The following is a 24,477-nucleotide window of genomic DNA, read 5'->3' on the forward strand; positions in this document are numbered from 1 at the left end:
CCTCATATTGAGCTAGCATTTGTACTATATTTGAGATAGTAGTAGTTTAGTTTAAATCTTTTCTTGAGGTTCTCCAGTTTTCCCATGTTATTTGTTGACTAGATTGTTCTTTCTCTATTTTTTCTTAGTTCTTTTATCATAAATTAATTTCTCATATATCTTAGAGCTTATTTCTAGGTTCTTATTTCTATGTCTGCTTTATTCCAATATCATATAGTGTGATTAACTTAAAGTCAGGGAATATGATACCATTCATATTATTTTTCCTTAGGATTGGTTTGATTTTGGGACTTGTGGTACCACACAAGCTTGAATGTTTTTGTTCTATGTCTTTAAGGAATGCCATTAGAAATTTGATATAGTTTTCACTGAATCTCTATAATGCTTTGGGAAGAATGGTTACTTTCCCCCCCAAATAAATGGTTGCTTTTACTCCAATTACTTTCTTTTTTCACTACACCCAGCAATGCTCAGAGGGGTTACCCTTGGCTCTACACCAGGGGTCTCAAACTCGCGGCCTGCGGGCCGTTTGCGTTCCTTGTACAACATTTTGTAGCCCACGGCTGGCCTTCAAATAGCGCAGTATTCGCAATTATTCACTTACCAAATAATCGCAATAAAAATCGCATTAGTAAGAAAAAATCGCATTAAACATTCGCATACCCCAAGCAGTTTTGTTCAGGGTATGCAAATATTTAATGCGATTTTTTGCGATTTTTTTTCTTACTAATGCAATTTTTTATTGCAAATATTCGGTAAGCGAACAATCGCGAATACTTTGCACCTAGCGCAGACGCCATTTCTGCTGCTCCTGCCCGCTGTCCCTTGCATTATCAAAGACCTAAGGGAGAGAAGTTTATTACAGAATTAGATTTTGTCATACCTTCGTCATGACTTCATCAAAGCCTGCAGTGAAGAGAAAGATTGATGACGAGTACAGACAATTTCAGGAAAAGTGGGAGACACAGTAGTTCTTTGTTGAGCACAGGGGCATCCCCACATGTCTTATTTGCTCGGAGAAAGTTGCAGTGTACAAGGAATACAACTTGAAATGCCATTATTCAACTAAACATGCTGAGGAATGGGAAAAATATCAAGGAAATGAGAGAGCCAAGTGGGTTGCCAGTCTTAAAGCATGTCTAATGAGGCAACAGGATTTCTTCAAGAAAGCAACCAAAGAGAATGTTGCATCAGTTGAAGCTAGTTACATGGTTAGTGAGATGATTGCTAAGACAGGGAAACCATTCACAGGAGAGTTTGTTAAAAAATGCATGTTCAGCAGAGACTGTGTGAAAAATAAAATTGTGTTGGCACTACAGACAATGTCTTAGATTGGACAGTCTAGCTTGCCTGGAGCCTAGAGTTGGTCTTATGCCAGGAAACTTCAGGGGTCGGGTCTCTTTGTATTTAGGCCAAGGTTATTCCTTTCCATTCTCCTCATATTTTGGTGGGCCTATGCAAACAACAATTGCCACTCTAACACCGTTTTTACTGTGCTCCTTTGACTCTAATCCTTATATAAAAAAAAAAAAACACTTAAAATTTGAGGTTAACTTAAGCTAATATGCATGTACATGGAAATGTAAAAAATACTATGCCTCTAATGTTTAAGGAGTTACGTAAGTTTTATGGCTTTAGATTGCCTTGTGTGCTGTTAAGAAATATTATAATGTGTTACAATCTAGGGACTTGAGGGACAAAATAATTGTACATGGATTCTGTTTTATTTATCTTAATGTTCTTTGGCTGAAAGTTCAAAGTTAAGATATCAGCAAGGGGACTTCTTCTGAGAATTATGTTATGGGTGATTGTCCTTCCACTGTAACTTTACCTTGTCCTCTTTCTTTGCATCTTTGTTCTCATAATTAAAAATTTTTAAAAATTAAAAAATGCATGTTACAGGCTGCAAGTATTATCTGTTAGGAAAAGAAAGGTCAGTTTAGCAAAAATCAGCCTTTCTGCCAACAATGTGGCAGAGCACATTTCTGACATGTCAGGTGACATTTATCATCAACTGTGTGAGAAAGCCAAATGTTTTGACGCATGCTCAGTTGCTCTTGACGAGGGCACAGATATAACAGACACTGTGCAGCTCACAATTTATGTCCATGGTGTTGATTGCAATTTTGAATTGACAGAGGAGCTGCTCACAATAATTCCAATGCATGGCCAGACCACTGCTAATGAGATATTTCGGCATCTGTGTGATGCCATTGAGAATGCAGGTTTGCCATGGAAGAGGTTTGTTGGAATAATAATCGATGGAGTGCCATCGATGACAGGGAGGAAAAATGGACTGGTGGCACTTGTTCAAAAAAACTTGAAGAGGAGGGTGTAGAGAAGGCCACTGCTCTTCACTGCATTATCCATCAGCAGGCCCTTTGCAGTAAATGCCTGCCATGTGACAATGTGATGTCTGTTGTGAAATGCATCAACCAAATCAGATCCAGGGGCTTAAAGCACAGGAGGTTCCATGCTTCTTTAGAGGAAATGGAATCAGAATATGGAGATGTGCTCTATTTCACCAAGGTACATTGGCTCAGCAGGGGAAATGTCCTGAAAAGATTTTTTGAGTTGAGAGAAGAAGTGAAAGCCTTCATGGAGAAGGATAGTAATGCTGTTTCTGAGTTGAGTGATCACAAATGGCTCATGAACTTAACTTTACTTGTTGACATCACACATAAGCTGAATGTACTAAACAAGATGTTACAAGGCCCGAGGCAGCTTATCAGTGCTGCCTATGACAACGTGAAAGCATTCTCCACGAAACTTGTGTTATGGAAATCCCAGTTCTCTCAGACAAACCTTTGCCATTTCCCAGCATGCAAGGAACTTGTGGATGCAGGCATACCATTCAGTGGTGAGAAATATGTTGATGCTATTTTTAAGCTAGAGAAGGAATTTGGTCACAAATTTGCAGACTTCAAAAAGCACAGAGCCACTTTCTAAGTTTTTGTGGACCCCTTTTCCTTTGATGTGCAAGATGCCCCTCTTGTGCTTCAAATGGAGCTCACTGACCTGCAATGCAACCCTGATCTCAAAGCCAAGTTCAGGGAGGTTAGTGGAAAAGCAGATATGCATGGGCAATTTTTGAGAGAATTGCCCCCCAGCTTTCCTGAGCTTTCCCGAATGTTCAAGAGCACCATGTGCCTTTCTGGGAGCACATATTTATGTGAAAAGTTATTCTCCACATTGAACTTCAATAAGTCAAAGTACAGGTCTAGACTTAAGGATGATCATCTTCAAGTCATACTGAGGGTCTCAACTGCTTCCTCTCTAAAGCCAAATGTGGTTCAAATTTGTGAGAAGAAGCACTGTCAAGTCTCTGGCAGCAAGGAATAGGCAAAAGATGCCATGTTCAGAAGAACTGTTCATGATCTTCACTCAATGTTCTATTCATGTTCAGAAGAAATAATTAAAACTGTTAATAATGACGTTTGAGGACTTTTTTTTTTGTGAAATTCCTTATGCGGTCCTGCCTCACCCCGACTTTGCCTCCTGCGGCCCCCAGGTAAATTGAGTTTGAGACCCCTGCTCTACACAAAGTAATCACACCTGATGGTGCTTGAGGGAACAATATGGAATGCTGGTGATCAAATATAGGTTGATTGTGTGCAAGGCAAACCTACATGCTATACTCATTGTTCCGATCCCTCCAGTTACTTTGTAAAAATGATGGCAGGCAGCAGAATTCCAGCCACTGATCTTTGTTTTTACAACCCCCTTTTCATATTCCCAGATCTGGCATAAAGGTGCCTGACATACACCTCTGTTTTTTCCCCAGATCTGGTGTGAAGGTGCCTGACATATACCTCTGTTCTTTCTAGTTGAATGTGTGCGCCTCCTCCCACAAGTTCAGCTGGAACCTTTGCCTAAGACGTTAGCCCAGGCCTTCGCCTCTCAGCTGAAGAAGACATGTTTGGAAGCAGACATTCCTGACGCAGACCTTTCCAGAGTGGACACCAAGCTTGTGTCTAGCCTACTGCCCTTTCAGAGAGCTGGAGTCAAGTAGGTCCTTAATCTCCTTTCTTTTCTCTCACAGATTTCATCTCCTATCCCCAGCTGGGTTCAGATGCTCCCTTCTTTGAGAGCTCCTCTCATAGACATTGAGAAACAATGAGGTACCAAAACCCCATTGTAATTGTTAAGTTCAAGTTCCATGAGTTAAGCAGGACTCTGGATTTCAGGTTGTGTGGGAACACTACTCTAACAAATTTTATTATTTTTGTCTCTTGTTATTTTTGGGGGGAGCACATCCATTGGGTACTCAAGGATCACTCCTGGCTGTACTTGAGGGACTTTACATGGTTCTGGGGATCTTCTTCAGGCAAGGCAAGCACCTAACCCACTGTCTTAGCTCTCAACCCATCAAGCTAGTTTAAAGAAAAGGAATTGCTCAGTGTGCATATAGAAAGTCTGGGCTCTCGGGGCCGGAGAGATAGCATGGAGGTAAGGCATTTACCTTTCATGCAGAAGGTCATCGGTTCGAATCCCGGCGTCCCATATGGTCCCCTGTGCATGCCAGGAGCAATTTCTGAGCACGGAGCCAGGAAAAACCCCTGAGCACTGCCAGGTGTGACCCAAAAACCACAAAAAAAAAAAAAAAAAAAAAGAAAGTCTGGGCTCTCAAATGCCCTTGTCAGGACTCTGTACTCTCTTAGCTTTGCTTTTTCTTTGTTTTCTGGTCTCAGCTAGCCATCCTTAAGTGTAACAGTGAGGGCTGCCAGCTGATTCAGCGCATTTTATAAGCCTGGCTCTGCCATGAGTTTATCTGAAGGCTTTCAATTTGTTGCTAGTCCAGACCTAGTCATCATGACCTAGGCAGTGGTCCTCAAACTACGGCCCATAGGCCACATATTGTATTCGTTCCCATTTTGTTTCTTCACTTCAAAATAAGATATATGCAGTATGCATAGGAATTTGTTCTTAGTTTTTGTTTTTACTATAGTCTAGCCCCCCAACAGTCTGAGGGACAGTGAAATGGCCCCCTGTTTAAAAAGTTTGAGGACCCTAATTGAGTCTTGGAGGTCTTCTGATGAGATGAGTGATGGATCTAGAGCCAGAGGTGAAGACTGCTTCACTCAGATGGCTTGAACTGAGAGTGGGAAAAGCCGTTTTTCCAGGAGAAAGGTTGTTCACATTCTGAAAAGACAAAAGGCAGATCTATGTCCTAACTTGTTATTTCCCAGAGTTTCTTGGGAAAAGCAGAATGATAGGTTTCAACTGGCCTTCTGGTGAAGTTGGGGGTGGGAGAGTTGGTGGAGAAGAAGGAAGATAGCTTGTCCCTTCCTGGAGTAATGAGAACTGGACATGTTATGAGGTGTGGTGGATGGAGAGGGCCCCATGCAAGGGAAGATAGCAGCAAGCTCAACTTACCTGAGTGCTCCATATATCTGTTGAGGTTCAGGCACAACTGACACCTTGTTGTCTTCACATGTGCGGACAAGTCTGCATGACTTCACTAACACCCTTTTCTATCTTCCCTTCTGTCTTCCTCTCTCTTGGGTGTCTCACTTGATAAAGCTTCATCTTGCTTTGCTTTCAGACCACCTCCAGCTGTTCATCTGTCCTTTGAACCCCCTTTGCTTGGGCCTGAAAGCTTTTCCCCTGTGACCCTCCTTCTCCCTTCAGCAAACCCAAGAGGGTTTCCCCACCTCCTCCTGCTCTCCACAGCCCCATTATCTTCAGCGAGCTCTTGGACCATCGAGCTGCTTTTACAGATAACACCATACCCTCATAACTGGAACCCTGGAGTTGGGAGGAAGCCCAGATGGTGTCCTCAAAACCAGAACCTGACTGCAGTTTCTACCTTTTCTCCCCAACCATTACTCATAGTGCTTAGATCCTTTCTTCAGATAGAGATTTTAGCTTTCATTATCTGATGAGAAGCTTGGTGTGGAGGAAAGAGGTCTTTTTTTTTTTTTTTTTTACTTTTTAAAAAAATGCATTACATAGTTGACAGTTGAACATAATACAATTGTTTCCAGATAAGTGAGAGCAAAGCTGTTTAAAAAGAAGAAGAAGAAGAAGAAGAAGAATAGATGGGGCTGGAGCAATAGCACAGCAGTAGAGCATTTGTCTTGCACACAGCCAACCCAGAATAGAACCCGGTTTGATTCTCAGCATGCCATGATTCCCCTAAGTCTGCCAGGAGCAATTTTTGAGTGCAGAGCCAGGAGTAACCCCTCAGCACTGCCGGGTGTATCCCCCCCACCCAAAAGCAAACAAACAAAGAATAGAAAAAATAAAAAAGAAAGAGAAGAAAGAATTTTTTTAAATGAAAGAAAAAAATGAGTCCAGTAGCAAGCACATTTGTTAAAATTATTGTAACTCCAATGAAGTCATTAATGTATTAGCAGAAGGTCTCATAAGCTCTTGTTATTTGTCCATTCTATTAAATTGTGTTCAGATAGGGATGACAGCATCAAACAAATGAAGTTGTCCAGTAACTCATAGCACTGTTACTGATTCTATGACTTTTGGGGGCATGTACTCAGCTGTCAGGCCTTCAGTATGGGGAGAGGGTGCCCATACTCTCCAAGAAGAGGTCTATTTGTTTCATGATGTTTGGCTTCATTTATGCGTGTTTGTTTTTTGACATATACCATGGTATGGTGGGGGTTATTCCATGCTGGGATTGAACTTGGGCCTCCCACATGCAAAACATATACTATGCCCATTGAATCCATGCATTAAGCTATGTCTGTATAGTTTAATACATGAATTCAATGGGCATAGTATATATATATATATACATGTATATATATATACACATACATACATACATATATATAAAACTATAGCCAGTGAGCAGAAGTGCATCTAGGGGTTAAGGTTCATGCCAAGCATCCATATTTGAGCTCGTGGGCATCCAGATAAATCCCTGTAATAATCTGAGCAGTCCTGGAGTTCTCTGAGCACTGCCAGCATGGCTCAAATAATCCCCAGTACTTCACGTCAAAAGCAGTGCTATATCATTAATGCCTCACACTGTGCCAATAGTCTGATTAACTGAGAATCATTAGTGGGGTCCAGGACTTTGGAAGGCTGCCCCATAAATGACACACCCCAAGAAGTACATTTAAAAAAAAAAGAATAGGGCCCGGAGAGATAGCACAGTGGCGTTTGCCTCGCAAGCAGCCGATCCAGGACCAAAGGTGGTTGGTTTGAATCCCGGTGTCCCATATGGTCCCCCGTGCCTGCCAGGAGCTATTTCTGAGCAGACAGCCAGGAGTAACCCCTGAGCATCGCCGGGTATGGCCCAAAAACCAAAAACAATCCAAAAAAAAAAAAAAAAAAAGAATAAACACCTTAAATTTATGGAACAAAATCTCTTAGGCATATTTAAGGACCTTCCTTTAAAATTTGAGTGGTATTATTTTTTTTTTCAGTGAAGCAAGATAGTTTTTATCAAACAAAACTTGTCAAGAAAGATGTGCAAGAAGAGAAAGGGAGAAAATATGTGTTCAAGGAAGAGCATGGGCTTCTAGAGTCCTGAATGTTATTTTCTAACAGATGAGAGCATTGAGGCTCTGAAAGATACTCATCTGGTAAAAATACTCAACTTAAAATAAGTGCAATTGGGCCAATATTTATGTTTCCTATGACAAGCTTGTCCTTCCTTCCTTCCTTCTTTCTTTCCTTCCTTCCTTCCTTCCTTCCTCCCTTCTTTCTTTTTTCTTTCCTTCCTTTTTTCCTTCCTTCCTGCCTACCTTCCTTCCTTCCTCCCTTCTTTCCTTCCATCCTTCCTCCACCCCTTTCCTTCCATCCTTCCTCCACCCCTTCTTTCCTTCGTTCCTTCCTTCCTTCCTTCCTTTCTCTCTTTCTTTTCTTCCTTCTTTCCTTTCTTCTTTCCTTCCTTCCTTCCTTCCTCCTTCCATCCTTTCCTTCCTCCCTTCTTCCCTTTTTCCCTTCCTTCCTTTCTTTCTTCCTTCCTTCCTTCCTTCCTTCCTTCCTTCTTTCCTCCCTCCCTCCCTCCCTCCCTCCCTCCCTCCCTCCCTCCCTCCTCTTCTCCCTTCCTCCCTCCCTCACCACCTTTGGCACTTTTTGTGTTAACCTTTACTACCCTATTAAGAATGGCTTCTCTCTGTCCATATATTTTCAGTTGTTTTCTTTGACGACCACTTTCTTCCTTAGTTAGGCAAAAGAAGGAGAGACTGAAGTTTGAGGGTCTCTTAGGTTCTAAGAATAATTGATGGATGAAATGTGTAAACATTGTTAGTGGTGGTGCTGAGGAGCCTGAAACAGAACACAGTGGCTTTGATGCTTGGCTATTCCCACCTGCTCTGGCCACCAGTTTGATAAACCAGACCGTGTGATAAAAGGGAATTTCTGAGGGGCCAGGAGATAGTGCAGCAGATAGGTCACACGCCTTGCATGCAGCTTACAAAAGCTCAATCCTTGGCATCCCATATGGTTCCCTGAGGCCCACCAGGAATGATTCCTGAACAGAGTTAAGAGTACACCCTGAGCACCACTTGTTGTGGCCCCAAATACTCCCATAAAGACAAACAACCAAAAAAACAAAACAGGAATGTCTTGGCCCTTGCTCTCTTTTTCATGGGGATCCTTTCTGCTTGTCATTATTTTAGCAGGTGATTCTCACAAGTCTTAATGTTTGCCTTTGTGAAATACCAGTATTAAAGGAAACACTTCCTTGTCACTTAGCAGTGGCACTCTGTACCTTATTATTTCTCACAGAAGCTTCCTGGGGTGGAAGTGAGTCTCAGAGCCTGGATAGGTGAGACCAATAGAGTGAAGGCACTTGCAGGAGGATGAGTGGAAGAATGGGGATCCTGACCCCAACCAGGGAAATCTAAGTGAGCAGGATAAGTCTTCCCTATGACTCCTAGCTAGGGTTGCTGTACCTCAGGATGTGGGGAGCCCTATCACTATGTTGGATCAAGCACTTGAATGAGGTGGGCCCTTCCTCCTTGGGAAATGTATCTCTCTTTACCAGCATTTCCTTCTTTGCTCTTGCTCTTCACTCTTAGGCTTTCCTCATTCTCTCTGCTCCTCAGTGATCCACGCTTGGACCCCACCAGCTCTTTCCTGTAAGCACACATATCCCCTTGCTCCTCTCTCAGGGTCCACTCCATGTTCTGATTCACTCACGAGCCATAGGTACCTCTTGTGGACACTTGTTCCCTTAGCTTCTTCCACCTGATTCTCAGACCGTGCTACTTTCTGCGCTTTACATTAGAGTCCTGCTCTTCCCTCTTTGAAACCTGAGGAGTGGTTCTCTGTGGCCAGGGCCCCAGCTTGTTCCCATGTGCCTTGGAAATATGCCGCTCTCCTCACCTCAGCCATTTTCAGTTTCGCCATAGCCAAAGGAGGCCGCCTGCTCCTGGCTGACGACATGGGCCTGGGCAAGACCGTCCAAGCCATCTGCATCGCCGCCTTTTACCGGAAGGAGTGGCCACTGCTGGTGGTGGTGCCATCTTCTGTGCGCTTCACCTGGGAGCAGGTCAGTGACTCGACAAAGGTCGTTGGACTTGAGATGGCTGTGTCAATTTGACAGCTGGGAAGACAGAAAGCCATCCCAAGGATGAGATGAGCTCCCAGGCTCAGCTTGGGTTCTTTCTGACTTAGAACTAGGTCATGCATTTTTAGGAAGAAAGTTGATGAATCACCAAGCTTAGACTAGGCCCAGTCCATCAGCAGACACTTCAAAGTACCTGGTGCCTTGGCTGATGACGCTTTTCTCCTTTGTGCTTCCACCTGAGAGTAGTTGACTCCTTTATTTCCTGAGTCCCATAGAGCCCTGCATATTCCAACTTGGTAGGCATTGTCTCCATTTAAGAGGAGACTGGTATTAAAGGGGGAATAGCTTCATCGCCCTTGATAACAGAATATAAGAAGGAAGACTTAAGAGAGGATAAGAAATTGAGAGAGGTAGCAAAAAGTGAATGAAACTTAGCAAGGACCAGGGGTCTAGGGCTGTGGATATGTAGGTGGTGGAGAGGACCAGTCTTGTTTCTATTCAAATCACAGAGGCAACAAACAGCACGGAGTAGGAGAGCTGCACCACAAAAACCAGAATTAAAATGTGCCTGTCAAGACAGCAGCCTGGGAAGTGGGCTGGGTGGAAGGGAAATTGGGAACATTGGTGTTGGGACTGGTGCTGGAACACTACATGTCTGAAACTCATTTAGGAAGAAGTTTGTAAGTCATAGAGCCTTTATAGAAGAAAAAGAGAGGGAGAAAGAAGCAACATAGGAGGAGAAAAACCAAATCTCCATGAGACTGAGCAGCTGTGAGGGACCTGGCTGGTTCATCCCCAGACTTTGTAGCTCAGGGAGGTCTAGTAGGTGTCTTCAAGGCCCTGAAGATGGGTCATTGGTCAGCCAGTTCTCTTTCATCATCCTCAGGCCTTCCTTCAGTGGCTGCCATCTCTGAGCACAGACAGCATCAACGTAGTGGTGACAGGAAAGGACCGTCTGGCTGCTGGCCTGGTCAATATCATCAGTTTTGACCTTTTGAGCAAGATGGAAAAGCAACTGAAAACCTCTTTCAAAGTGGTCATCATCGTAAGTGATTTGGCCAAGCCTTGTCGTGCTTTGTGGAATCTTCTGCCTTCTTGCTCTGCCCTGGAAACTTTTCTGTCTAATCTCAAGCAGCCCCACTCAGTTTCACTTTATTTTGTAGGACCTTCACAATTCATTCCTGGCAGTTCTCAGGCCTGGCTACATCTTAACAGTCTTCTTGGGGGATCCTTGGGGGTTGGGGAGGCCCTAGGATTTACGAGATTAACCTAGATTTCCGAGAGCTGAGCAGGCAGTTTGTAGCCCTACTGGAGCCATAGGATGGGTAGAGCACAGGTCCATTTTTTAGCCAATACCAAGATAGCCTCATCTTGCACAAAGTACTTTGTACTGTGTGGGTTGGTTTTTGTTTTGTTTTGTTTCTATTCTTTTGGGGCCACACCCTGTGACACTCAGGGATTACTCCTGGCTATGTGTCCAGAAATTGTTCCTGGCTCAGGGAGACCGTATGGGACGCTGGGGGATTAAACCAAAGTCTGTCCTAGATCAGGCACGTGCAAGGCAAATGTCCTACTGCTGTGCTATTGCTCTGGCCCCTGATTAGATGTACTTTCTATAAATAGCATGTAATTAGATTTTTGTTCTGCCTCAGTCTGAAATGCCTTGTTTTTGCTTTTCTTCCTTCCCTGTGTCATGGGTGCTATTGTGGTGGTGTCTGGGACTTGCATGTTCTGTTGTGGTATACTGAAGGCAGCCCTGTGGTTAGCCCTGCCAATCATGATGGCTAAGTCCCTGGTCATGCTCAGCAAAATGGATAGTACCCGAGATAGATCCCAATTGGCCTTATGTCTACAAGTCAGGTGTGCTCCCTTTCAGCCACCACCTGACCTTCTAGTTGTTTTTTGTTAAGTGATTTATTTCAGGGATTTGGTGTCACACCCTGCAGTGCTCAGGGGCTTGGTGCTAGCTTCTGATAGTAGTGATTTGGAAACCATGAAATGATGAGACTAGAGCCCAGGCCTCCCATTTGCATAGCATGTGCTTAGCATTAAAATCTCCTGACCCTATTGGTCTTTTAAAAAGACCTTTAGGGCCAGAGAGATAGTACACTGGGTAAAACTCAGCCAACTTGAGTTTGATCCCCAGCATTGCATATGGTTGACACAGTGCTTATACCTCTGAGCACTACAGGGTGTGACCCAACCCTCCTTCACACTTCCCCAAACAAAGAAAGGAAAACTTTACTGGGGTCCGACAGAACAGGGCTGAAGGCATTTGCATTACATGTAACTCAGTTTGATTACTCAGTACTACATCTATTTCCCTGAGCATCACAGAGTGCAACCCTGGAGAATCTCAAGCACTCCTGGGGTGACCCAAATAATCTTTGGCCATAGGACATTCTTGGGCCTGTGCATTGAACCACCAACTTGATGATGTTTAAGAACTACTGTGAGGGCCCCCTGGGCCCACTGAGTACCACTTGGGAGTCTGTCACCCTGCTTCAATAAATAGAAGGACTTCAGTAGTGAGCCCTGTACCCATCTGGGCAATCGCTTCCCTTTCCAGATTTTCTTCTCCTAAGGCTTGGTATTTCTTTTTTTTTTTTTTTTTTTTTTGGTTTTTTGGGCCACACCCGGTGATGCTCAGGGGTTACTCCTGACTATGCGCTCAGAAGTTGCTCCTGGCTTGGGGGACCATATGGGACGCCTGGGGATCGAACCGTGGTCCATCCAAGGCTAGCGCAGGCAAGGCAGGCACCTTACCTCTAGCGCCACCGCCCGGCCCCAACTTGGTATTTCTTAAGGAGGTCAAGCACCTTGGTTCCAGCCACCTGACAGAGTTCATTCACCCAAATGACCTTCAAATGACCCTGAAAGAGTGCTGTTCCTCCCGTCTGGCCCTTCCTCATCCTCCAGGCCAGATAACCAGCAGCATTCAGAGGATTTCCAGTGGAAGTTTATCTGCAGTTTTCCCTTTGCATAAAACAAAGAAGCCCAGTGTTCCTAAATATATTCAATGAACTTGTTCTCCATTCATACATGTGAATGTAAAAAGCCAGTAGTGTTTTCATGCTCTGAAACATAAACTCCTCTATTATCCTCTTGTTACTCAAAATGGGGATACATTTCGCATCTAGATGGGAAGCAAGGGGGGGTTTTAGGAGGCCCTGGAAGGTAGGGCCCTCCACTCCCATCCCTGAGCCACAGAAATTACTGAGATTGCAGCCTCTGCTCCATACCCTGGTCTCCCTGCACAGGGTTGGCTAGTACAGGTACTTTTTATTGTTTGTTTGTTTTGTTTTTGGTTTTTGTTTTTGGGCCACACCCGGCGGTGCTCAGGGGTTACTCCTGGCTGTCTGCTCAGAAATAGCTCCTGGCACGCACGGGGGGACCATATGGGACACTGGGATTCGAACCAACCACCTTAGGTCCTGGATCGGCTGCTTGCAAGGCAAACGCTGCTGTGCTATCTCTCCGGGCCCATACAGGTACTTTTATCCAAGGTTTTGTCTAATAGAGTTGTGCCTCAGGGTTTGGAAGGAAGAACCCCTCCATGAAACTCTGGTCAAGTACTTAGCACACAGATATATATGCATGCACATATCAGAGCACATCGCAGGGCCTTCAGGCTTTGTAAACCATGTAGCCAGAGCATACGGGGCCATGCATAGCAAGTAGGATGCTTGCTTTGCACACAGCCAACCCAGGTTTGATCTCCAGCATTTCATAGGGTACCCTGAGCACCATTAGGAGTGATTACTAAGTATAAAGCCAAGAGTAATCCCTGAGCACTCCCAAGTGTAACCAAAACAACAAAAAATAACAACAACAAAAACAAAAAACCAACAAAGTTTTGTGAATTGGTATTTTGGGAGTTCCATGAAAGAAGGCACAATTGCTCCAGGGATCTGTTGTTATATTTTGGACATGAGAACCAACTGTATTGTTTTCTTAGCAGAAATGAACTTAAAAGAACTTAAATACTATATTCATTTCAAAACTTACAGGTAATCTTTTGGGGACACATTTTTTTAAAAGCTTTTGGTAGGGGCCGGAGAGATAGCACAGCAGTAAGGCATTTACCTTAGACGCAGAAGGACGGTGGTTCGAATCCTGGCATCCCATATGGTCCCCCGAGCCTGCCAGAAGCGATTTCTGAACATAGAACCAGGAGTAACCCCTGAGCACTGCCGGGTGTGACCCAAAAACCATAAAAATAAAATAAAAGCTTTTGGTAGACATGTGAAATGAAAGACAGTGGAGTATCCTGGGATGAAAGTGATGGTTGTACAAAGTGAGCAAGACTACACCTTAGTCTTGGTATGCATACTGCTTCCAGTGCTTTCTAACCACTTTGGTCAGTGTCATTCCCATTTCACTGTGAGTTTCACTGTGAGTGAAATAGATGGTGTGAGAGCTTATAACCTGCACAGAGAGTTATAGATCCCAGCTGAGTTGCATCTAACCAGAATTTATGTGCTTCTGTTTCTGACTCCATGTTTAATCTGCCTTATGATTTTGGCAAAGTGTTTGCTGCAATACACTTAGTTCTTCAGCAAAGTAAGAGCCTTGTGTTGATGTATGGCAGTTGGACTTGGACATGCCCCTTAGATAACCCCACTGCAATGAGAGTTGAACCTGGACACGCCCCTATATCATGCCAGTTATAAAAGGAAAACCTTGGTCTGGGGGAGGCAGAGATAAAAGCATCAGAGAAATGCTTTGTATCTAAAGCAGATAAATACCTTTGTATCTATGTAACTTTCTCTTCCTTTTTTGAACCTCTCCCAGCCAATGGTGGCCAGTGAATGTCCATCTATCTCTCCTTCTCTCTCAGAAACCCCTGAGCAGCAGCGGTAGGCCTCAGAATCCAGGACTAATAAAAAGTATACTTGGTTTCTCTTTTTTTCTTCTCTCTCTCAATCCTGGGGCAGGCGGTTGCTACAGCTGTTTGCAGGTTTGACTGCAGAGAACTGTCCTTCCTCTCAGGTGGCTTCTCTGAGATTTATCACTTAGAAACACTCCATTTACAAAGCTATTCCTTGGGACTGTAATAGTGATCTGGCTTTGCCCACCTTCTACCTTTTGCTCTTTCTCTCTGTAAATTAACTTCCTTCCTTTCTTTCTCCCTCCCAACCTGCCTCCCTATATTTCTCCCTCCCTTTCCTCTCTTTCCTTCCTTCCTTCTCTCCTTCCTTCCTCACTTCCTTCCTTTCCTAAATGCCAGGGCTGTTCTGAGGGCCCGTGTAACTAAGCCCATTTCACCTATAGTAGCCTAGTACATTAAGTATGGAACCTTTGTACAGTTGGAGAAACTGACAGGTTAAGTAGTCACTGTGAGACACTTACCAAGTGATTTATTAAGTGAATTTCTCCCTGCTATGAACTTTTTGGTTACTGATTTGGATTTATAAAATATGGCCTGTGCTGGTTTGCTTATATGCAGAGTGTGGTGCTTAGAGTCAAACCCTACTTTCTAAACTGAATGACAGGCAGTTCCCAAGACAGGTATCACATCTCCATGCTCTCAAAGCCTGCAAGACTCAGCAGCAACACAGAGCCAAGGTTGACCAGTTGTCTGTGCCTGATGTCCTGCCTGTCCTGTGAACCCCTCAGGCCAGTGCCTCGGGCCAGAGCTCCCATAAGTGCAAGCGGAATGGGTTCATTTTGGTTTCTCTGAGGAAGTAGGAAACCACTTTATGCCATTTCTGCCATTGTGAGGTGGGCCAGGCAGAATTCTCTCAACCTACAGAGAAATGAATGTACTAGTCAGAATGTACTGAGACCCCAGAGCTTGTCATGCTCCAACTCAGCATAAGTCACTCCTTCCGCTCAGGCTCAGTCTTAACCTATCTAACTTTCTTTTCAGGATGAATCCCACTTCCTCAAGAACAGTAAGACTGCTCGCTGTCGTGCAGCCATGCCTATCCTCAAGGTGAGTCTAGCTGATAGCAAGCTTGGAGCCTGGGGTTGGGGTCCATGGATAGGATTTGGCATCAACTGATGGCATCTCTACATTGGGTTTTGTGGTGTTTTGGGTGTGTGTGATGGGGCTCACTAAGTAGTGCTCAGGACTTTTTTCTAGCTCTGCATTCAGTAATTGCTCAGTGGCAGGGCTCAGAAGATTGTATTTGGGCTAGGATTGAACACAGATCGGCCATATGCAAGGCACGTGACCTCCCCACTGTATTACCATCTGGTTTCTACATTGGGCTTTTATGCCTATTTTCTTTTTCTTCCATCCTGCTGAGGATCCTGTGTTGGGACAGTCTTGTCTTGTTTCTCAAACATGAAGATCTATAGAAAGTGATAGGTTAGGGCCAGAACAAGGTGAGGGAGAATGTCTCTTCCTGGAGAAACTGTCTTTCGGGTGACTTGGAAGAGGTTTAAATTATTTGTAGAGCAAGAGCCAGAAGAGAATATGGCAGCCTGGACATACAACCAGGCCAGGGAAGTGCTGATACAGTGGAGCCTTCTATTCTGGACTCTTTCTCAGGACCAACTTAAGCCTGTTTTACCAAGGGAAAGGTCAGCCAGCCAGCCAGCCCTCTCTGGCATGCTTGCTCATCCCTGAGTACTCACTCTTGAGTCTTGGCAGTAGAACAGGGGGTATGTATACAGGAAAAGGTTCATGGTTTTATCTAGCTATTTTTAACAAATAATAAGGTGTGTTTTCCAAAGTAGAATGATATCATTTGCTCCAAACTTTAAAAAATAAACTCAGTCCCCTTTACATAGAAATCTCAACCCCTCTGCTCCTAAGAGCCATTTATGGACACACTTCAGTGAAGTGCTTAGCTCAGGTTTATCCCTTTTGGAGGATGTTAGGCCCAGAGCAGTAGAAGAGGAGGCAAAAGGGCAGCAGGAGGAGCCGGAGCGGTGGCGCTAGAGGTAGGGTATCTGCCTTGCAGGCACTGGCCTAGGACGGACTGCTGTTCGATCCCCCGGTGTCTCATATGGTCCCCCCAAGCCAGGGGCGATTTCTGGGTGCATAGCCAGGAGTAACCCCTGAGCATCAACAGGTGTGACCCAAAAACAAAACAAAACAGAACAAAAAAAGGGGTAGCAAAAGCAGAGAGTCTGGCAAACAGTTTCTCCAGCAATTGGGAAGCAACCATCCAGCTGGACTAATCCTAGCACTTTAGCTCAGGGCTTTATATACCCACCTACCCAACTGCCATCCTGCAGCAGTTACAAGGGGTGGGCATCTGGTCACTGACAGTTTTACTCTTAAAGGGGCCATAGAGTCTCTTTTCCCTTAAAGGGGGAACTTTTACTATGTTTTCTTTGGAAAACTTTGTTTTGTTTTGTTTTGGGTTTTGGGTCATACCTGGTGGCTCTCGGGGTTACTCCTGGCTCTGTGCTCAGAATTCACTCCTGGCAGCCTTGAGGGACCATATGGCGTGCTGGGAATCAAACCCAGGTCTGTCCTGGGTGGACCGCATGCAAGGCAAACACCCTACTGCTATGCTATCTTCTGGCCTCATTTTGGAAAAATGTTAATAGCCTTGGTAGTGTGGTTCCAGTATTATAGGGATAACTAAAATAAATTCTGCACCCCTTTCTGTCTAGACAAAATAGGAGGAGGAGGAAAACAGCTAATTGTATTATTAAAGACATAACATAAGAACTTCTTAGCAACTGTTTTGTTCATGCTCTGTTGCTGGGACAGGCAAACCAGACAACTCCAAAGCTTCTATTCCATAGCTTTTCTGTCTCTAATTTTATGGATATGTATGTTAGCAGAGCAACATATTTAAAACAGATTTTTTTCATTGCTAACTAACGAGTATTGTATATGTGCCACAGGGACTGAGTGAACATTTTCAGATAGGACCTGTGTTCATGTTGGCAAAAAAAAATCTGGAAGCCACCCTCTTTCCAAAGACTGCTGCTTCATATTGGCAAGATTTCTGGCTGTGTTAATGCTGTTGACTAAAACTCTTGCTCTGCTATATTTTCATTTAGGCCAGAGTTCTTTATTTTGGGCACTCGACTTTTCAAGCTTCCAAAAGTCTTAACTGTCCAGTGTTGTAGGATGTTCACCAACATCTTTGACCTCAGCCTATTACATACATTAACAACTGATTGTAACCCCTGAAACTTTTTCCAGATTGGGTCAGGTGTCCCTTGAAGGGGGAAAAAAAGGCAGTTCTTGCCATCTTTGTAGAGAACCATTGATTTAAAATACTGTAAGGAAATGAGTTCAAATATTTGTTGGGAGGAAGTGAAACATTCCTTGGAAAGCCATTTTATGGTCTACTCTAATATCTTGATGGTTTCTGTAAGTGCATCTCACAAAAGTGTATTCAAATCATTCATTACTGAAACATTTTCACTGAGTGTCCATGATGAGGTCATGGAGTTGTGTCATGTGATCTGTGCAGCAGCAGGCCTGGATCATGCCCAGAAGGTATGGGTCTCATGAATGGCATAGGGAGCCATGTGAATGCGTTATAAGAATCTGGTACTGGTGGTCTCTGAAAAGTAAGACCTCTTTCTTCCCCTCATATCCCTATTTGCCTGGGCCACTGAGCAAGGTACTCATTTCTTTATAAGTGTGTGAAGAGGGGACTGAAACATCCCCTTTAACATTACCTTACATCAGGTAAACTGCTTGCCTTGCATGTGGCCAACCTGGTGTGACCTCCAGCATCACATTTGTTCCCTTAGCACCACTAGGAGTAATACCTGCATTCCGCCAGGAGTAGTTACCCCTTTAACATTGCTAGGTGTGCCCCATAAGTAAGAACAAAAGACGAGAACCAATCAACATTTCTACTGGTAGTGGATCAGAGTTCCTTTCCCCTCATCCATGCCAACAGTGATTATCCTTTTAGATGTGTGCCGTATTCACTGGTGTGACTTGATATCTCATTGTTGCTTTAATTTATATTACCCTTTATTGTATTTGACTTGTATTGCATCTTTCCCTGTGTGCTGTTATGAGTAACTTTGTAAAGGAACACCATCTGTTTCTCTTGTCACTTACGTTCTTTTTCCAATTAGGAGACATTCATACTCTCGGCATTTCAGGGTCCTGATCTTACTTTCTGACAGATCTCTCTGAAATCCAGTCAAGCAGGCCTGCTCCTGGCACCAGCCTCTTCATTGGCCCCATCACAAAGGCTTTCTTCCCAGACCACTCCTGTACTGCATCTCATCAGTCTCTTCCCTTTTGCTCAGGGATGTGTTGGTTTAGATCTTTATTAGATGCAGATTATTTACAGGGCTTTTATTCTTTTTGAGTATTTCTTTTTGTTTATTTTTCAGGAATCCCCTGGCAGTGTTCAGGGAAGCATATGGGATGCTGGGGGTCAAACCTGAATCAGCCATGTGCAAGGCAAACACCCTACCTGTCCAACCTCAAATTGAGTATTTCTTTAGAGGGAAAAGGGCCTTCAGAGCTAGATCATCCTTTTCTAATAATCCCATAATCCCACATAGCCCTTCCTTTTTGTAAAAAATTTCTTTGTATATCACTTCTGATTAACAAGATAAGAGAATAGTTGGGGCCAGAGCAGTGGCACAAGCAGTAGGGCATTTGCCTTGCACATGCTAACTTAGGATGGACTGTAGTATGATCCCCTGGCATCCCATATGGTCCCCCAAGCCAGAAGCGATTTCTGAGTACATAGCCAGAACTCCTGAGCATCAACGGGTGTGGCCCCAAACAAAAACAAACACAGACAAAAAAAAAAAAAAACAAGAGAATAGTTGTCTAAAATGTCTGAGCTGCTGCTTAATAAATTAATGAATACATTAAAGTTGTTTCAATAGAAGAGGTATTTGAAGAGCACAAAAGGGTGTGTGGTGGAAAATGGCTCAGATTTTCTGACCTACTTTGTCTTTTTGTTTGATTCTTTTTGTTTTGGGGATAAAACAAAGGGAGGCTGAAAACCCTCCCTTTTAGTACATATCCAGCAGTGCTAAGAGTTTATTCCTGACTTTGCTCTCAGAGATTACTCCTGACAGGCCTTGGACCATATGGGTTATCACAGTGGTCCTCAAACTATGGCCCATGTGCCACATATAATATTTGTATTTTATTGTATTTCCCATTTTGTTTCTTCACTTCAAAATAAGATATATGCAGTGTGCATAGGAATTTGTTCATAGTTTTTGTTTTTACTTTAGTCCGACCCTCCAATGGTCTGAGGGACAGTGAACTGGCCCCCTGTTTAAAAGTTTGAGGACCAGGAGCTAGAGAGATAGCATGGAAGTAGGGTGTTAGCCTTGCATGCATAAGGATGGTGGTTCGAATCTCAGCGTCCCTTATGGTCCCCCAAGCCTACCAGGAGCGATTTCTGAGTGTAGAGACAGGAGTAACCCCTGAGTGCTGCCGGGTGTGACCCAAAAACCAAAAAAAAAAAAAAATTTTTTTTGAGGACCACTGGCTTATGAACACACCTGGATCAGGCAAGCACTCTACCCACTATACTATACTGAGTGCATCAGGCTCACTTCTAACTAGTGACCTGACCCATGGCAACCCTGCTTCCCTCTGTAATGATCTGTACCCACGTTTGGCATCTACCTTTTCCCCCTTAGGAGTGTGTCTTGGAAATATTCTCCCTCCTTATAGATGACATGACCTCCTTACCCAGAGTGTCCCTTGATATGACTCTATCACAATTATTCCCACAAATGGATTTCTAACCATATCCATCTGTTCATATGATGCACAAGCAGAGACTAGAAAACTCAGCCCCTCAACTAGATGACCAGGCTCTTTGAGCCTGTGATCTAAGGAGTCTGCTATCTCCACCTCGTCTTCCCAACTTTGCTCTGTGTGACCAGGCTCTAGGAGTGCTCAGTTATCTAGTCATTCTGGTACTTGTCCTGATTTCATCACAGACTTTTAGAGGAAATGATTAAAGTAATACATAAGGTACAACAGACATTTTTCCAGAGGCTGAAAACCCTCCCTTTTAGTACTTAACTTTAATTAATTTGTGCTGTGAGTAGTACCTCTACAGGAGAGTTTTGTATCCCTTGAAGGTTAAAATGGCATAACTTCATTATTTATCTTGTATTTGGAGCCACACCTGGTAGTGCTCAGTAGTTACTCCCAGCACAGGGCTTACAGACTATCAAAAGTGTTCAGAGGCTCATGTGGTGTGGTAGTGACCTCCAATCCCAAGACAGCATAGCTCAAATCACCTGTAATGGTACCATTTGATAGATCTTCCTATCATGGTGGTTTTAAACCAGTGCTCCTGAAGTCATTCCATCTTCATTCTGCTTCTGCTTCTACACAAGCAGTTATCAAAAATGGTTATCAGAAGTCTCTTGCTGTTGACTCGATGATCTGTGCTACACTTAAAAGCACCATGGTTATTATGCAGATTGGTTTTGTGAACCCTGCCCATTTTGTATCTAGAACTTTTTCTCCTTTGATAAAAGGCTAGAACAGAAGATTCCATAGTCTGAGTGATGCTGATCTAGGCTAAGACTGAGGACAAGCCATTTGCTAGGTCTCACTGAGTGACTTATGGCCTGCTAATCTTTGAGGTGGCATCTCTCTGGTCACAGTGTCCATCATCTAGCCCTTTGTCTCGGTTTGGTCTTCTTTGTTTGAGGGGGGAGTGGTCACTTAGGATCAGGGCAAACAAAATACCCATGATTTTCTCTCCAGATATGTGCCATGGATTTCTCTGAATGATAGAGTTTCTTTTTGGTAGACTTCAAAGTGACAAACATATGTGAATTCTCTCCTTGACTCTTGGACTTGATTGGGTGCTATATCCCCTTCATATGTGTACTTGTGGTCAATGTCCTCAAGTTGGGTAGGCCACTACTTATACTTTTGGAGATTCTAAAATGACTTTCAGAAACAAATTAAAGTGTAGCTCCCATGTATCTATCACATCAGGGCTAATGTGTTTATCAAGACACGAGTATAGCCTGAGCTCAACCTTCTCTTTGATGTCACCTTCCTTCTCAGCCTATTTCTAAATCTACAGGATTTATATGCTATACTCAATGGCAACAACTTTTTAGATTATCAACCAGGAATAATACTGGATATGAAAATGGGGAACAGAACTTTTTTTACCCTTGTCTGAGATCTGAGTAAAATAGTGTGGCACCCAATCTGAATAACTTGGTAAAAGCAACTCTTTGAGTTATCAATTCAATTAGGGAAACAAAAAGATAACAGAAAGTGGTGGAGAATTCCCAAGCTGCTTCTTACAGGTTCTGGTTTTGAAGGCACCTGTGCAGGTTACATACCTGTAGTTACTTTATTGGATTCCCAATATATATAATCAGTTTGTCTTTCTGCTGACCTCTTCTTCAACGGCTCCTTCACCCAGAAAATTGAATTTTGAGGAAACTTAACCTGCCTTAGAAGGGCCACAGCTCATGTGAATCACATCATTTCTCTCCAACAACAAACAAAAACTGTTTTACATTGTTCCCCAGTAGGTTTCTTGAGTGACAGTTTCATTTCTTAGCCAGAGGAGACCGATGAAGTTTCAATTTGGTGTTTTCTTATGCCATTATGTACACTCATTCCCATCCAATAGAGTTTCTCAGAGATAGGGGTTGGCATATGAACTGTGTGCATCAGGGCACCATTCAAGGCTTGCTGGGTGACAGAGAGGACAATTCAGACATGTCTGGGGACCCAGCAGTTGGGTGGCAGGTCATTAATCCTGGAGGAGAGGACTCATTTTCAAAATTGCTTGTGTTCTTCAGCTACCTGTACTTTTTATTAATTATTTATTATTTTTATTTTGTTTTGTTTGGAGGCCATACCCAGTGGTGCTTAGCACCAACTCCTGGCTCTTTGTTCAGCTATTACTCCTGATAGGCTTCGGAGACAAATATTGGATGGTAGGAAATCTAACCCAAATTGAACACATGCAAGGCAAGTGCTAAGCATCCACAGACCTCCATTTTCAGCAGATCCTCAGAACGTGGTCTGAACAGCATCTGGGAGAACGTATGCTGAACAACTTTCTCCTGTCTGTGTCTGACCCTGAGCTGGGAGTTAACTCCTTCACCTGCTCTTAAAGTAGCCTACCCAGGTAAAATTTATTCCAGCTCAGTTGTTTGGTATTAGTTTGTTAACCAATATAATTTCTAGGGCAACTGTAGGGGCCTGAGAGTATATTTGGAATGATAGGCATTTCTCTCTTATCATAAGACTTTCCATGTCCCAGTTCTTAGAAATGGGCTACAGCTGTCTTTCAAAAATCTCATTGTTATTTTAATGCGCTTGTTGTAAACTGCAGAAAGTTAGAAGGCCAGAGTAATAGAACTGTGGGAAATTAAAGTGCTAGAAATTCACAGCTCTCCTTCATAATGGAATTAGGTATTGGTGGTTGCTGAGAGGGCAGAAGTGCATCTGGAGAATTGTATATATTGTATATTTATAGATTCCTCTTTCTCCTCACTCTGCTGCATCTTTATTTATCCATTTCTTTATTTCTATAACACCTTGCATCCATTTGCAGACCAAATTTTCTCCCTCAGGTGATTTGCTGCTTGAGTCACCTTGCCTTCTACTATTGTCATTAACTCAAAGTTACATTGGTTAACAAAGTAATACCAAACAACTGAGCTGGAATGAATTTCACCTTCAGTAATTTTTGGCCATTCCAAGCTATCATTCTGTCTCTTTTTTTTCTTTTCTCTACCCCTCAGAACCCTCAACTTGGCCCTCATTCCCATCTCAGTAAGAGGTAGGGTATGAGTCTGGTCTTGGTTCCAGTTGGTATTAGTAGAGTGAGGAATTTGGAGTTAGTCACTGAAATGGACCAGTTGTTAATTTCTAAGCCTCTATTGCTGGATTGAGCTTAGTTTGTAAATGCTTCCTACTATTTCAAGTTCTTAGGTTTTTGGTTTTGGTTTTGGTTTTGGTTTTAATTTTAGGGTCACACCCAGCGAAGCTCTCCAGTTATTCTTGACTCTGGAATTATTCCTAATGGTGCTGGAGGACCTTAGGGGTTGCCAGGGAATTGAACCTGGGTCAGCCTTGTACATGGCAAATCCTCTACCCACTGTACTATCACCCCAGTCTCTTTTTCAAATCCTTAAGGAACTGCAAGAAGAACTTGAATCAGGGATCTCTGGACTCAGGTACTGTACAGCTAAGCTTGTGACCACCTTTTGTTTAATCTCTGCTAAAGAAAATCGGGTTTATACCTAGGTAATGTATAGGTGAGAGAGGACTTCTCTGCTTTTATCTAGTGGCCCCTTGAGCTTTGATGTGAGACCTCCATTTTAGAAGAGTGTAGGCTGGGGCCCGGAGAGATAGCACAGTGGCGTTTGCCTTGCAAGCAGCCGATCCAGGACCAAAGGTGGTTGGTTCGAATCCCGGTGTCCCATGTGGTCCCCCGGGCCTGCCAGGAGCTATTTCTGAGCAGACAGCCAGGAGTAACCCCTGAGCACCACCGGGAATGGCCCAAAAACCAAAAAAAAAAAAAAAAAAAAAAAAAGAAGAAGAAGAAGAGTGTAGGCTGGTTGCTCTTTCTACATGTCCATTTCCTCTTCCCCACCCAAATAGTTGATTTCTGTTCATTGTTCCTTAGGACACTAAGCACTTACTTTCGCTGCATACTTTTTTAGCACACGGAAAACATGTATTGATTCTCTTTTCAGTGCCAGATACTATACTACAGAAAAATGAAGGTAAACATGAAGCCTATTCCTTGACCTCCAGCAGCTTGCATTCGACTGAAGGAGACAGACAAGTTAAGATTCAGTGGAATGTACTGAGAATTAATAAAGAAGTGAAAGATGGTGCCATCCAGTGGCTTTGCGTAGGATATGCCATAAACCTCTCTGACCACACCTGCCCCTTCTCTTGGCTGTGGTACCTTCACTTAGTAGAGACCCTGAGTAGTGCGCCCCATAGCTCTAGAGTGTGGAATTTTCATCTACCTTGGCTCTAAGACGAGTAAACCTGACGATACCTGCTAGCAGTTGGAGTGCCCTGGAAGTTCATGAAGTGTGTTCATGCCAGTGATTTTTCAGGTTCA

The 24,477-nt window shown here is 43.5% G+C and overlaps 1 protein-coding gene across 1 annotated transcript in view; it reads left to right on the top strand.

Moving 5' to 3' along the window:
* Positions 1–24,477, top strand: part of SMARCAL1 (SWI/SNF related, matrix associated, actin dependent regulator of chromatin, subfamily a like 1) — a 67,643-nt gene that overhangs the window by 20,153 nt on the left and 23,013 nt on the right. The window contains exons 6-9 of the mRNA XM_049770314.1: positions 3,828–4,008; positions 9,316–9,466; positions 10,371–10,529; positions 15,357–15,422. Of these exons, the coding sequence (XP_049626271.1) occupies positions 3,828–4,008; positions 9,316–9,466; positions 10,371–10,529; positions 15,357–15,422 (557 nt within the window). The remainder of the gene's footprint in view (positions 1–3,827; positions 4,009–9,315; positions 9,467–10,370; positions 10,530–15,356; positions 15,423–24,477) is intronic.

Source organism: Suncus etruscus, chromosome 1, assembly GCF_024139225.1.
Source record: "Suncus etruscus isolate mSunEtr1 chromosome 1, mSunEtr1.pri.cur, whole genome shotgun sequence".
NCBI lineage: Eukaryota > Metazoa > Chordata > Mammalia > Eulipotyphla > Soricidae > Suncus > Suncus etruscus.